The sequence below is a fragment of the Phyllostomus discolor genome, chromosome 2, assembly GCF_004126475.2.
Source record: "Phyllostomus discolor isolate MPI-MPIP mPhyDis1 chromosome 2, mPhyDis1.pri.v3, whole genome shotgun sequence".
NCBI lineage: Eukaryota > Metazoa > Chordata > Mammalia > Chiroptera > Phyllostomidae > Phyllostomus > Phyllostomus discolor.
In genome coordinates, this window is record NC_040904.2 from 210,368,721 (window position 1) to 210,382,869 (window position 14,149).

A 14,149-nucleotide genomic window follows, 5' to 3' on the forward strand; every position below is an offset into this window, starting at 1 on the left:
CTTGTGGGTGGGAGTGGATTCCTCCTAAAGCAGCATCACACTATGTTTACTCTTTGTTCCTTTATGTTCGTGATTACAGAATTCAGGCAAGCATGAGGCTTATGTACAGAGTTTCCATTTTAATATTTGGTTAAACAAAATACATCTTTTGTAAACAAACCCAGCACAAGGCCAACAAAAAAGGGTGGGGAATAAAAGCAAGAAAAACAAAAAGCCTAGGATTGCCCCTTACTGGGCATCAGGGTCAGGCCTGCCCCCTTCTTCAAAGGAAATGGGACTCTTTGCCCTTGGGCATCAGCACGGGTCCCTGTTTCTAAGCACCAGAATTGGATATGAACAGAGAAACCAGCCCTGAAATGTTTAAGTGTCTTTGCATATCCCATTGGCTTATGGACTCCAAGGACACGGGGACTCCTTTGAAGTGCCATTTTCACAGGTCCAAGCAGATGGGAGGTGCTCCCCCCTTTCCAGGAAATGGCTTACTATCTGTCCCTGACGGTACCGGTGGAGCCAAGGTCCTGGTTGTGACAGTCAGCAAGCTTGGCTGTAACTTCTGGCTGGTGGTGGCTGGAATGTCATTGTGCAGGGGTAAGGTAAAGAGCTCTCTGTGGTGCCAAGCAGGTCTGATGTAGAAAATGGTACAGGAGAGACTGTGGCCAGTTGCTTAGATGGTGGAATACAGTAGCTGCTTGGTGGCCTCTCACTAAGCATAGAAAACGGCCTTGTTGAAGATACGTGTGCAGAGAAAGTGCTGGTGTAAACATGCACTCCAGTCACAGTGGGGGGGAGAACGCCCCAGCTTTGTCCCAGCTGGCCTCCTCACGTCTGACATGCAAGCCGCAGGCGGGCTGCGCTGCTGGAGGAGTCCACAGCTCTCGGGCCTGCCGAGACCGTCGATGTGCAAGGGCTCGACCGGTCACCTCTGCCTGCCCACCCGCCTCGAGGCAATGACAACCGCTTTGGTGACACGCAGTGTGTGTGTGGCATGTACTCCCCCTCCTGTTTCCCGAAGTTACAGGAGGAAAGTGGCCTGCAACTACTTAAAGAGGTACAGGGCGGCCAGTTCTCAGTTGATTTGTAAGGAAATCACAGAGAGATGACAAGCCCAGGTCCTGTAACACGATGCACATGACCACCCGACTGAGAGCCCGGTCACTACAGTGACTCGGAGCCCAGGACTTCTGCCTCTAGCTAGCCTCCTCACGGTACTTTCCTCATCCAACTCTGCTTCCACCAGCGGAACTCGGTGTTGAAGGCAGGCTTATTTTTTTTCCAGTTTTTGCCACTAGGAAAACTGCCCTTTTGCTTATCTTGTGGCCCAGAGCCTCCTAAATGACTGTCATGGAGTGGCAGGGGCAATGCTGGCGTGAGGCAGCCAGGTCGGCCACGCCCACCTGGCTTTGGTCATGTCCTCTTAGGTGTCTAGCTCACCCTGTCACACTACGGTGTTGCAGGATTCAACCACTCGCTATGAAATAGAGAACTTTTCATTATAAAACTCCAAGGATGGCCATAAACCATCCTTAAAAACCGGGTGAGGGGTGGCGTGGAGGGCTGGAGACGGCTCGCTGCACTGCTGCTGGGGCTGTGAAGACGGTTTCCTGAGAGGCCCTCTCGCCCTGGGTCCTTCAAACCAGTCCCACGGGCTGTGCATGCGCTGCGTCTTCAGGCCTGCTGGCTGCCGGGAAAGGGGAGATGGAGCAGCATCTCCAGGCAGGCCAGAGCGGCAGTGAACTCTGGCAGAGCCTCCGCCAAGTCCTCAGAGGAAAGGGAGAAATAAGCTAAGACCCACCTTTTCCCCTCCTCTCTTCAAATGAAGTAAGGGTCTTCTGCCGCTTGCCGTACACAGACAGCCCCTACCTTCCCTTCCAGTAACAAGGAACGCTGGTTGGTTCTTGTGACATTTCACACATCCGGCCTATTGCACTGTCAGATCTGAGGGGAGACCCGCTGAGATGTTCAGGGGAGCGGCGCGGGCAGGCCCACTGTACAGGCCGCAGCTCATCGCGGAGGGCTGGGGCGGAGGGGAGGGCGGCTGGGTGGACCTGTCACGGGTCTGCCCTCCAGCTCTGGCGGGCCTCCACCTCTTCGGGTACCACCAGCAGCAGTTCACAGTTCTTGCCTCGCAAATGGTGTTTTAGAAATTTCCTATGGGGAAAACATGAAAGAAAAAAAAATGCTGGTAAAACTGCAAATTCCAGTCTTGGGGCCCCGTGTTTACTGGTAACCTCATTATCTGTACCCTGGGCAACCCTAAAAAAACATCCTCGTAGTGATCTCTTCTTGGAGGGCGCCCTTCCGTCTGTCCAGCTAGGTGGCCAACCCGAACTTCTGCTCTTCCTCATATGCTGTCCAAGGTAGCTAGTTCTGTGACAAACAGCCAGCCCAAAGTGCTCTACAGGACTTCAATTGTTTAAAAAAAAAAGTTCCTTCATTGCTCTCGGGGAAATGTCGCCCTCTCTGGCCTCTTCCTTCCTCTGACCTGGCAGCTCCACGGTCACCGCTGTCTGAGTGTCCGTGACACTACCATGCCGGTACCACCAGACCAGAAGGCCAGCATCCCAGGGGTGGGAACTGGGACTTTATGATTCCAAGTAAGGCAGGGAGGGGTCCAGGGAGCTGGGAATTTCACTTCCTTTGCCAACAAAAGAGGAGCTCGAGTTCCCCAGCTCAAGTTCCCCAGCTCAGCGGAGCAAGGAGCCCACCCCGCACCGCGGCCACCACAAGCACCTGAGCTCGCTCTCGCCTCCAATCCACTCGGGCACCTTCAGTTTGGAGTCGAGGTTGTAGTAGGCACCGCCCACCTCTCGAACACAGATCCAGTGCTGCCGTTTGAGAGGCAGCTTCAGCGGGCCCCAGCACAGGCTGGAGGGCAGGTTCATGATGAAGCCCATGACGTGAGTGAGAGCGATGGCTCCGACGTCCCTGCGGAGCGGGGGAGCAGTGTCAGGCCCGAGGCAGCCCGCCCTTCAAGGTTCCCGGCTGTCACACCACAGCTGCCCGCCCACCTCCTCCCTTACACCCTGCACGCCAGTTCCCAAGTCGAACCGGTTCCGGTTACCTGCGCTTGTCCCACCAAACCGCTTCGTAGCCTTTGGTCTGCAGTGCTGCCATAATGACGTTCACGTCATAGTTCCCGTTTCCCAGCATGCTCTTCTTGTGGGGAGTCACCATGGTGTTTGGAGACAACCTACAGACGGGAGAGGAGGGCTGAGCCCTGCTGATCAGCCTAACCCCTCCTGAGCCGGCACCACCAGAGACAGAAGCGCCCTTCACGCCGCTGTCCCCTGGAAGCTCGTTTCCTCCACTGAAGTCAACTGGAACCTGCTTTCAGCAAACTGTTCTGCAGGCCGGGCGCCTACTGTCCTAGGGATTACCCCTCTTTTTATGCAAAGTAATAACTCACTGTGATCAGGCACAGGCCTGTCATTTAGAAAGCGTGTCCACAGTAAAGTCGATGGGCGCACAGTGTCCACGGCACAGCCTCCTTTGTTGCATCCTGGGCCCCCTCACCCTGCAGTCCCTTTCCTTGCTGATTTCCCCCCGATACAAGCCTTTCTTTTAACAATGGGAAATAGTATTTGATATCTGCATGGGTAGTAGCTGTTACTCTTGTTTTTTTTTTTAAAGCTTAAATACTTTCTATTCAAGGCTGGCACACTTGATAATTAATCATTTAACGCTCACAGGCCTACAGGGGCCCAGGCAGGGCCCCTGAGTGCACAGTGCGAGCTGGGGCCAGACGCGAAGCAGTAAAAGGTAGTGTTACAGCTGATGTTAAACTGGACGCGTGACCCATGACCCACGGAAAGCGCTCCGAATGCATGTGTCTGTGTGTAAAACACTCAAACGGTAATTTTTTAAAACCTGAAAACACCAAGAATCAGCTGAAAAAAATGCGGGTGCCAAACAAAACGCCACTGCAGTCCGGTTCGCTCACCCCACGGAAGGCCACTCTGGGCCGGCCTCTTAGCCACGCCCTCATCTCAAGGCCCGGCCAGCAGGCATTTCCCATCCTGCATTTTGCTTTCACAGGCGGGCCAGGCCGGGGCCTGGGGAAGGCCCCCCTACCACCCCCCCCCAGGGGAAGGGCGGCCAGTGCGGAGGAAGGGGAGTGGGGAGTGACAGCAGAGGCGTGCAGGAGGCTGCTCGGCGCTGTCTCCAGAGCGAGACTTCAGGTCAGTTCTAAAAACTCAAGAAATCTTCTAAAAAGTACAAAGCTTTTCTCCATACAGCAAACATGGATAATTTTTCAACATAGAACACACTCCTGCCACTGCTTAAACCCTCGAATGGCCCCCAAAACACTGAACTACAACCTGCAACACGACTTCCCCGTGGCCTGCCACGGCCTTGGGGTCCCGCGGACCCCCTCAGCTTCCTTCACACACAAAGCTCTTGCTCACTGAGGGCCTTGGCACCCACCCACGGTGGCCACCGTCTGGAATCCTCTTTCCCCTAGGTTGCTCCTTGGCCTGCTCCTCATTATTCGGGTCCCAACTACTGTTGCCTTGGAGGCCTCCCCTGACCATCCAACCGCAGGTTTGTCCCAGTCACTTCCTTCAGTTACGTTCCAGCCCTTGTCACTGCCGGACATGTCTTCTCAGTCGTGTTTTCCCGCACCAGAGGGACCGACCACAGGGGCCGCGGGGGCCTCCTTCGTCCTGTTGACGCTCCATCACCAGGGCCCGAAGGGCGCCCTGGCACAGGGCAGGTGCTTAGGGAATGTTGCGGAAATGCTCTCTGTGTTTATTTTGCTGTTCCATCTCTTCTCCTGGAAATAGCAGTGGGCCCTTAAAATGAGAAGAGCTTACGTGCCTGTCCTCAGAGCTAGCAAAGATATCTGAAGACACTGAGTTCCAATTTGCAGCCAGAACATGTGTTCCCTGTAACAGCTACCATTTATTGAAAACGTCTGTGCCAAGCCCATGACGGGCTTTCACGTGCATCTAATTTAATCCTCATAAGAAGCCTATGAATTATTTCCATTTTATAGGTTTAAAAAAAACTGAAGTTCGCATGATTTGTCCCTGACCACTTACCTTCTTTTTTCATATTCTTTTTCAGATTTTATTTATTTATTTTGAGAGGGGAAAAGGGGGAGAGAAACATCAATTGGTTGCCTCTTGCACGCCCCGAACAGGAGATCAGGGTACAACCCAGGCATGTGCCCCGACTGGGAATCGAACCAGCAACCTTTTGGATTGCAGGCCGGCGCTCAATCCACTGAGTCACACAAGTCAGGGCTGATCACTTACCTTTCAAGGGACAGTGCTGGGATTCGAACTCAAACCTGTTAGAATCCAGCACCGTGCCTGCCTTACAGCAAGGATCCATGATTGGAACGGCAGTGTGGCGGGGCGATGAGCAAAGGCCAGCGGAGCCCCTGGGGCTGGGCTGCAATGTGGCTCAACCGCAGGAAGGCTCTCAGTGGGTTCTCAGGCCCTCGGATTAGGTGTGGAAGCGCACGAAAGCAAGCCCAGCTCAGCCCAGCCCAGGCTCCTGGCCCCTCAGCACCTTTCCTCGTGACTTCCAGTGCCGTCTCCAGCCAGCAGGTTCATGAAGGGGCCAACAAAGAAACTGCGGGGTCTCCCTCCCCTTTCACCACCTAAGTCCCTACCAGGCTCGAACCTTATGGCTGCGCTTTCCCAAGTGCGCTCCCAGAGAAAACGTTCAACACGATGGCTGCGTGAATCGAGGAAACAGGTTTCTGCGAGAATTCCTGGAACCCCTGACGCAGTGATATTCACTGGGGTCCAAGGGTGCTGCACAAGTGTTCTCCGGTTAATCCCTCCACCATCTTTCATCGGGTCCCCCACCTCCTCCCACTGCCTTGAGCGTTAAGGAGATGGGGAACATCTTTCAGTTCCCAAACATGTTTGGCCACACACACACTTTTTTGGAGGTGTGTCCTGCAAGGATCTCTTCTGTCTGACATCTTCTCTTTTGCATGTCCCTTCCTGTCAGCTCTCCCTCTCTCCCCTACCTGGAGGCTCCTCACCCCACACCTGGACACTCTGTTTGTATTTTTTTCCATTACCATTACCTATTCCTCTTATACCCTCTTCCATTTCCATCCCCTGCCCCCCACCGTCACCACATCCATTGTCCCTGAGTCCTTTTTCTTTTTTGCTCGATCTGTCCACTCCCTAACCCCACACACCCCGGAGCTGTCAGCCGGCTCTCTGAGTCTGTCTCTTTCCACACCTGGACTTTTAAACAGGGTCCTGACTTGACCTCCTTGCTTTCAAACTCTTCCTCCTCCAAGTCACCTACGTGTTCCTGCCACATTCACCAAGGCGTCATTTCATTCTCTTATATAAGAAATGCCAGTGGAGCCCTAGTTGGTGTGGCTCAGTGGACTAAGCGCCAGCCTGCGAATTGAAAGGTCACTGGTTCAATTCCTGGTCAGGGCACGTGCCTGCGTTGTGGATCAGGTCCCCATTTGGGAGCGCGTGAGAGGCAACAGATTGTTTCTCTCACACACTGATGTTTCTCTCCCTCTCTTTCTCCCTCCCATTCCCTCTTTCTGAAATTAAAAAAAAAAAAAGAGAGAGAGAGAGAGAGAGAGAGAGAGCCCTGGCTGGCGTAGCTCAGTGAATTGAGCGCGGGCTGCGAACCAAAGCATCGCAGGTTCGATTCCCAGTCAAGGCACATGCCTGGGTTGCAGGCCACGGCCCCCAGCAACCGCACATGGATGTTTCTCTTTCTCCTTCCCTTCCCTCTCTAAAAATAAATAAATAAAATCTTTTTAAAAATTAAAAACAAAAAGAAAAAGGAATGCCAATGGAGCCAACTGCCTGGCTGGCCAATTCCAGCCCTGCCCGGCCTGCTGTTTCCCGCTCGTCGGGCTTCAGGCACCTCAGGCACTGGGGCCGTGAGGGCCCCTGCTCCTTCGTCCCGCTTCCTGTCCCAAGTCAAACCCTATCGCTTCTCCAGGCTCAGCCTCACGTACTGCGTCCTCCAGGGAATCTTGTCTGGCTCCTTTGTAGCAGAAAAGGAGTGGGGCTGGGAGGGCACGTGTCTGAGTTCACGCCCAGGCAGCATCAGCACTAACTGTGAGATGTAATCCCCATGCCACCAGCTTATCTGTAAAAATGGGAATAACGCCCATCTCACAGGTCCACTGGAGAACTCAGTTATTTCACACATGCCCGAACAAACAGGAAATGGCCCTCCTACCCCATATCCCTCACGGATGGGCACTGGTGGCTGAGTGGGCATCTGCTGGTCAAACCGGTCAGCACGGGACAGGCGAGAATGGCCTCCCTCTGATTCCGGAGTGGTCATCTGAGGAAGTGGGGTCACCAGTGTGCCCACTGCTCACAGTAATTAGTGCCCGTGGTACCAGCTACTGTGATCAGCCTTACCACTTAGTCCTCCCAACAACCTTGAGATGGAGACTGACCCCAGAGTGGAAATACGGAGACTAGGGGCAGAGGGGTGACAGTCAGATGCCCGGTCACCTACAGCTAGTGAGTGGCAGAGCCAGGCTGCAACCTCCTAACTCTGAGCAGAGCCAAGGCCATGCCGAACAGCCTCCCGGACGCTGCGACGCACTGGTCCCACAGAATTCCCCGGGATCCTGTTCTGTCCCAACGGACGGTTTTCTTGAGACTCCTTGGCAAACTCTTGTTCGGGACTGACTCTCTTAATGAATTCACTGGAACTTCCGGACTGCTAAGCAGGCTTCTCGCTGTTGTCACAGGCAGAGGTTACAGCCGTGAGACGTGAAGGACCTGCAGGTGACAGATGGGCTCCAGTCCAGGGCTCACACCCCAGTTAAGTTCCAGGTCCCCTCTCGTGGCTGCCACTGCGTCTGGCTCTGCCGGTGACCTCAGATGTCGATGAGAGCAGATGTGGAGACGCTCATCCATACGCCTTTCTCCTCTCATTCCTTCCCTCTTTATCAGGCCTGAAGAGGTGTGGCATTAGGAACCACGGCTCAGAACTCTCTGATGTCGTAAATCACTGAAGTGCGTACAGAGCACACAGCCCGGGGCCAGGCGCACAGAGTGCCCTGGAGATGCCAGCTGTGCGAATGATGGTGTCTGTCCCACCCTGGCAGAGACATGTCGAATCTCTACATATTAACCTTCAACGACACCTTTTCTCAACTTATAACCACATGCCTTTGAATGTGGCTCCTGTCACCTGCTTGGGGCCCTTTAACAGGGAGGCAGGAGGACTTCCCCTCCGTGGCAGAGGACGCTGGTTGTGTACCAATCTCTGTCCCTTCCACCGTGCTTGGGATTCCCCCCCCCCCCCCCCCCCAGTACCAAGCTAGTTTTCATCTGTTTAGGTTTTAATAGCTATTTTATTGGGGAAGGGAACACATACCTAGCTACAAGAACACCTGAGCACTGGGAAATTGAGACAAATGCAGTGAAAATGTTTGAGACCCGAGGATTTTCAAAACAACCTTGCAAAGCTGCTACCACATCACCATTAACTTCTAAGTTCTTTCTTTTTCAATGTATAGACGCAGATGTCGAAATGTCTGAGATGAAATATCCCCATCTACACACATGCGCAGTGATGCCACCTGTCCTACTTCTAACCTTTTCTCCAACTTCACGTGTGGAAAACTGACCTTCTTCCAACCTCTTTTCGCCATCGTGGGGGACGCTGCCACCGCCTCCAAAGCCTGGACTGAGCCTGCCACACCTCTGAGTCCTCTCTTTCCCTTCCCCGCGCTGCTGCCAAGCCGCGAGCTCAGTTCTCCCCAAGTCCCCGCTCGCCTCCATTCCCAACATGAGTCACCTCGCGCGGACGGCTGCACTGCAGCTCCACCCTGCTTTGTGTTTCTCTTCTATCTGGCTGAAGTTCAGCTGCCAGGATGAATTTCCTCTCCACAAATGGCATTAATAGAAATTTTCCTCATTTCTACCATTCATCAGCCCATCTTCAAACACCACAGAACTTTAGACCGTAGGATTTAAAACGGTCCCGTTGAAGCTGCCATCGTGACTGTCCTTTCCGTGAGGACCCAGAGACTGCCTTCTCCTTTTAGCCTGTCCTAAATCCCCCGGCTCTAGCTTTACGTGAGTTTGTCCTGAGGCCTGGCCAACGTGTATGTACTTCTCAGCCAGTGGGTCCTTACTCCCCCTGCCCCCCCCCCCACGGTGCCAGGCACGCTGCAGGTGGCCGGTGAATGCTTGCTTAAAGAACTTCATTTTCTCTGTTTCATCTCTTCCCCTTTGCTTTTCCTCTGATCCCTTTCAAGCTTCTCTTTGTGTCTTTGTTTCTATTCATCCCCACAGCATCCCTCCATACAAAATACTGAATATAGGATTCTGACCTGGGAATGGGGACAGGGTGTACTCCCTTTGTGCACTGGTTTGCTGTGCCTTTAAAGTGGACCTTTACATTGTGCTGCTAGGGAAATGGGCAGTGTAGCACCACCTGCTAAGGCTTTAAAAGCCAGGAACGGAACGCTGGTTCCAGGTGAGTGTTCAGCAAATATTTAACATTCTTTCCCTGAGGGGAAGCACAGCCGGAAGAGCCCCCAGTGTAATTCACAGCTGGCAACCAGGGCCCGCATCTCCGGACCCAGACCCAACTCACCAGTGGAGTGAGCAGCTACTGGCGACACAACTGTTATGACACAGCTTTCTGATACTCAGAAGACGACAGGATACTTAGGGGGACAGGCCCCAGAGTCACAAAGCTGGGGTCTAAATCCTGCCATTGATGGCTCTGTCTACTCTCTGCACCGTGATTTCCTCATTTGGAAAAACGGGAAATATGTAACAGATTCTACCTCATGAGATCAGTGTGAGGAATGAGTTAACACAAAGAAACCGTGCTTTGCACAGTGTTCACCTGTGTTTGTCAACATCGTCGTGTTAGATCAGGGGCCAAATTTACAGTTGCAAAAAACTTCTCAAGGAACACACAAAATCCTGACTGTTGAAATTTACTGGCAAGTGAAACTGGGCAAATTGCTTAAACAGAATCCTAAGGTCTTTGCAAGATTGCTACACATTACCTTGTTGCAAGATTGCTACACATTACCAAGTACCAAGCACATTCAAGGCCTCTCCTTGCTAGTCTTCCGTTAGGAAATAAACTGAAAATATTCAATTTGGAAGAAATGTTCATAGCTGGTCAAAAGGAAGCAGTCTAATGGATGGGCCTCCTTTCTGCTCCTTTCAGTGACAGGACGGGGTGACATGAGGCAAATTATCTCACCTGCCAGGGCCCCAATTCCTAAAGAGTTAATTCCATTTGCCAGATAATGGGCATAATGCAAATGACACATCCGCCCTGCTGAGGCATAACGATGGTTATTCTTGGCAGTGAAAAATAATTACCTCATTATAACTTTGTCAGTACTCTGGGATTAACATTCTTTTAAGAGAGGACTATGTTTCTTTCAGGGTAAACGGTCCACACCTATGGCTTCCCAAATCACCCCGAGGAGGCTGCTTCCGGTTGTAACTCAGGTCCTTCGGGGGCAGTGACTTCACCTCTGGGTGAAGGGAGTCAGGAAAGGGTCTTCTGGAACTGCCAAGGGGCACTGCTTGAAGAATTCTCGGGCTTTCTCTGCACTCGACAACCGAGCAGGCCTAACACTTCCTGGCTGGAGGAGTCCGACAGGCTCACTGCCAAAGCTGCTGCGGGCTGCCGACCTGCCCATATGACTTGGTGATCTGAGACAAATTATCTCACCTGCCAGGGCTCCATTTCCTGAAGAGAATTAGTTCCCGCAGAATTAATTTCTCAAACCATTGAAAAAAGAATTTTAAGTGTCGCAGGTTCGATTCCCAGTCAGGGTACATGCCTGGGTTGCAGGCCATGACCTCCAGCAACCACACATTGATGTTTCTCTCTCCCCCTCCTCCCTTCCCTCTCTAAAAAAAAAAAAATAAATAAATAAATAAAATCTTTTAAAAAAGAACGAAAAAAGAAGTTTAGAACATCAAAGCAGAGAGAAAAAGGCCGGACTTCCATCAACCTGCCAGGCAGCACTCGGCGAGGTGGGTAAGAAAGGGAATCTAGAATGAGGTAGAAAAGGGAGGGGACCAAGAGTCCGCTTCCCAACATGGCTTTGCTACTTCGAAGCTCTCGGGACTAATTTCCTGAGCTTCCTGCCTGTGTCTCTGCCAGTACAATGGAGACAGTGCAGCACGCTGGGAGGCTACACGAGACAATGTATGAAACGCGCCAAGGCCACCATCCCACCTCCGATGTCAGGTGACTGAGCGAGCACTTATCTTGCCCCTCGTTCCCTCCTGGGCCACACAGTCCTTGAGGGCACTACAGCATAGTGGTCAACAGCACGGACACAAGCCTGAATTCAAACTTGGCTCCACTGCTTGCTATGTTACTTGGGAGTGGTACTGAACTTCTCTGAGCCCTGTCTTTGTCCTTTAATGGAAGTAACAACACGTATTCCACGGGAACATTCCAAATCCTGTGGACACGACACCACTGAGGCTCTTGGCACTGTGCCTCACCCACAGTCAGTGCTCAATAAATGGTAGAGATTATCCTTCCAACTCTGTGTCCCTTATACCTCCTCATAACATCATCTAGCTGATACTACCTGTTGGTTTGCAGGTGTGTGGAACTGAGACGATGCCCCACCCACAGAAATTCAGATATAGCAGAAAGTATCGAGAAACCAAGAGGGGCCCCCTACCTCTGGAAAATCTCCTGCAGCGTTTCCCGGGTGAACGCACCGCTGTCCTGGAAGACGTTGTTGAGGGCGTGCAGGGCACACAGCTCCCTGCGCTGTTTCTCGTGGTAGATTTGTGCGGGAGCCGCCTGGGGCAGCTCCAGCGATTCAGATTTGGCCTTGTCTCCTTTCCATGGCACGCAACTCATGTTTTTCGTTTGAGGTTCCAGAGAGGGCTGAAAACACCCCACCCTTCCCTCCAGAGGAAGAATGTGACCTTCTCAGACTTTGCAGGATTCCTGAGGTCCACCTTATTTTCTGGCGTCCATGATTTATGCTTTGTCACGGGGAAAAAAAGATTGGAATCAAAAGGAAAAACAATCCATCTCTTCTTAAAAAAAAAACTTTTGGATTAGAGTATTTCGCCACCACTGTCAAAGTGCAGATTTTGACAAAAATCATGTAAAATCTAAAACCTTGCTCCCTTTTCCCACCCTCCCCGCCCACCCCCCTCCAAAACCAAAAATCACTCTTTTCTTGCTATATTTTCCTCTCTGCAAAAGCCAGCCAGGCCTCAATGCAGGAGGACCGAACGGAATCGGTCACATCGCTCCTTTTCTTCCATTTCTTTCGAACCACAACGCCACGGGCTCAGGAGACAAGGCCTAGGTGGTGGATAAAACGGGTAGTTCGAGCAGCTAGCGAGGTCCGACCAGCGTGGGATCGCAGGTAGCGCTGGGGCCTCCCAGGCGGCTCTCCATCCCCTCGGGTGCGGCGGGGCCCAGCAGGGAGCGGACCGAGGTGGGTACAGCTCCCTCGGAAAGCGTGGACTCGCACCTTCTCGCCGCGGCCCTGCGGGGGAGACAACCCCGGTCAGCTCTGGCGGTCAGACGGGCCACCGCAAAAAACCAGGCTGGCCGGGGAAGCGGCGCTGCGAGTACGGCCCCAGCCCGAGGGACGAGCCAACGATGCGACGGGCAGACTCGCGAGGTGTGGGGCCGAACAATTCGCCTCGCCCTCGAGGGCCCACCCGTCTCGCCGCCCCCACTCAAACCTCCCCGCCGGTCACGTGAGTGCAAGCCGGAGAGCCCTCCCGTCGCTCCCCTAAACCCGGCCCCCGCGGCGACCCGCGCCCGCGCCCCGGATCACCCCCTTACCGCGGCAGGGTGCCACCTGGAGATGTGGGCCACCACCTGGGCCGTGCTCGACCGAGCGCGCGCACCTGAGCCCGACGTCAGCGGCCCTCGCCCAGCGCGTGCTCCGGAAACGCCCTCCAGCACCGCCCGGGCTCCCGCCCCGCCGCGGCGTCACGTCTGAGGTCAGCCTGACGTCAGCGGCGCCGGCTTCGGGGGCCTCGGCTGCCGCGCGGCTGCTGGCTGGCTCCTGGTGGCTTTGGGTGCGGGCCAGGGGGCCTCCGAGTGCCCGGCTGCGGGGCCCGGCGGCGAGCGCCAGGAGAGCCGGTGCCCGGCTTGTCGGCTCTGCTCCTCCCCAGGTTGCGCAGGGCGGGGCGGCCAGCGGGAGCCCCGCCTCCCCGCCCGCCACTCCCATCCCCGCCCCTTCCCCGGGCGTCGCCGCCGTTCCGGGCGGGGACCCGGCCTGCGGCTGCAGATAGCGGCCCTCCCCACCCTGCCCCTTGCTCTGGGCTGGGTTACTCCACCGGCTGAGGGCTTTCGCCAGCCCGGACCGGCCGCTCCTGCGCTCACCGCTTCTGGTTAGTCTAGCGTGCCGTTCACCAGCTGATTTCAAAGCACCTGGCCGACTCGGTCGGGTGCAAGGTCTCTTGGTTAGCGGGCCCGACCGCTCCGCGCTGTCCCGGAGCACTGAGGCTGAGTCACTTTTCAAGTAGGGTGAAGAGCCCTATTGCAGTTCCCTGGTGTCGTATTTCGATTCACTATACACAGACCACTGTCCTCTCGCCGTTAGAGTGGCTGTCTGGAGCTTTCCTCTGGGTTTCCTTAAGCGCATTGTGTTTGTCAGAAGGGTAAACGCTCCGTCCCATGCGGACCTCCCCCTGCCCTTTATCTACCCATCTGGCATATGGAAGGCATCAGCAAATAATTCACTGTTCACCTTAGCTGCCTGCCCTCCTTTTGGATTTTTATTTAGAAAATTGGAAAAACGAGATCATGCTTACAATTCTTTCACTTCCTTTTTAAAAATTTTAAGTTATATTTTATTGATTATGCTATTACAGTTGTCCTGATTTTCACCCTTTGCCCCCCTCCACCCAGCACCCCCACCGCCACAGGCAAACCCCACACCATTGTTCATGTCCGTGGATCAGGTGTATAAGTTCTTTGGCTACTCCATTCCCTACTCTGTACTTTACATCCCTGCAGCTGTTGTTTGTACTACTACTGTAACTACCTGTTTGTACTACTCAATCCCCTCACCTTTCCACCCATCCCCTACACCCTCCTCCCATCTGGCAACCACCAAAACACTCTCCATATCCATGATTCTGTCTCTGTTCTTGTTTGCTTAGTTTGTTTTATAGATTCAATTGTTGTTAGATATGTATTATTG

At 53.7% G+C, this 14,149-nt stretch overlaps 1 protein-coding gene across 4 annotated transcripts; it reads right to left on the reverse strand.

Annotated features, from left to right (window-relative positions):
- Nucleotides 1-99: 99 nt before the first annotated feature.
- Nucleotides 100-13,186, reverse strand: JOSD1 (Josephin domain containing 1). Of its 4 annotated transcripts, none has more exons than XM_036019638.1 (5): nt 12,846-13,098; nt 11,648-12,475; nt 3,062-3,190; nt 2,731-2,925; nt 100-2,148 (listed from the first exon to the last, which is right to left on the reverse strand). In XM_036019638.1, the coding sequence occupies exons 2-5, from the start codon at nt 11,830-11,832 to the stop codon at nt 2,049-2,051; spliced, it is 609 nt and encodes a 202-aa protein (XP_035875531.1). In that variant the 5' UTR covers nt 11,833-12,475; nt 12,846-13,098; the 3' UTR covers nt 100-2,048. The 4 variants fall into 4 exon arrangements, with proteins under 4 accessions (XP_035875531.1, XP_035875530.1, XP_028388987.1 ...); XM_036019637.1 differs by having other exon boundaries at nt 12,797-13,098; XM_028533186.2 differs by having other exon boundaries at nt 12,781-13,098.
- Between the last annotated feature and the right edge of the window lie 963 nt (nt 13,187-14,149).

What these genes read in the sequence shown, in the direction of transcription:
- JOSD1 (XM_036019636.1), bottom strand. Translation starts at nt 13,171, where the DNA reads ATGGGAGTGGCGGGCGGGGAGGCGGGGCTCCCGCTGGCCGCCCCGCCC. An exon ending in CCAGGTGGCACCCTGCCGCG is followed by an intron (nt 12,476 to 12,780) that starts GTAAGGGGGTGA and finishes TCTCCCCCGCAG; the next exon opens with GGCCGCGGCGAGAAGGTGCG.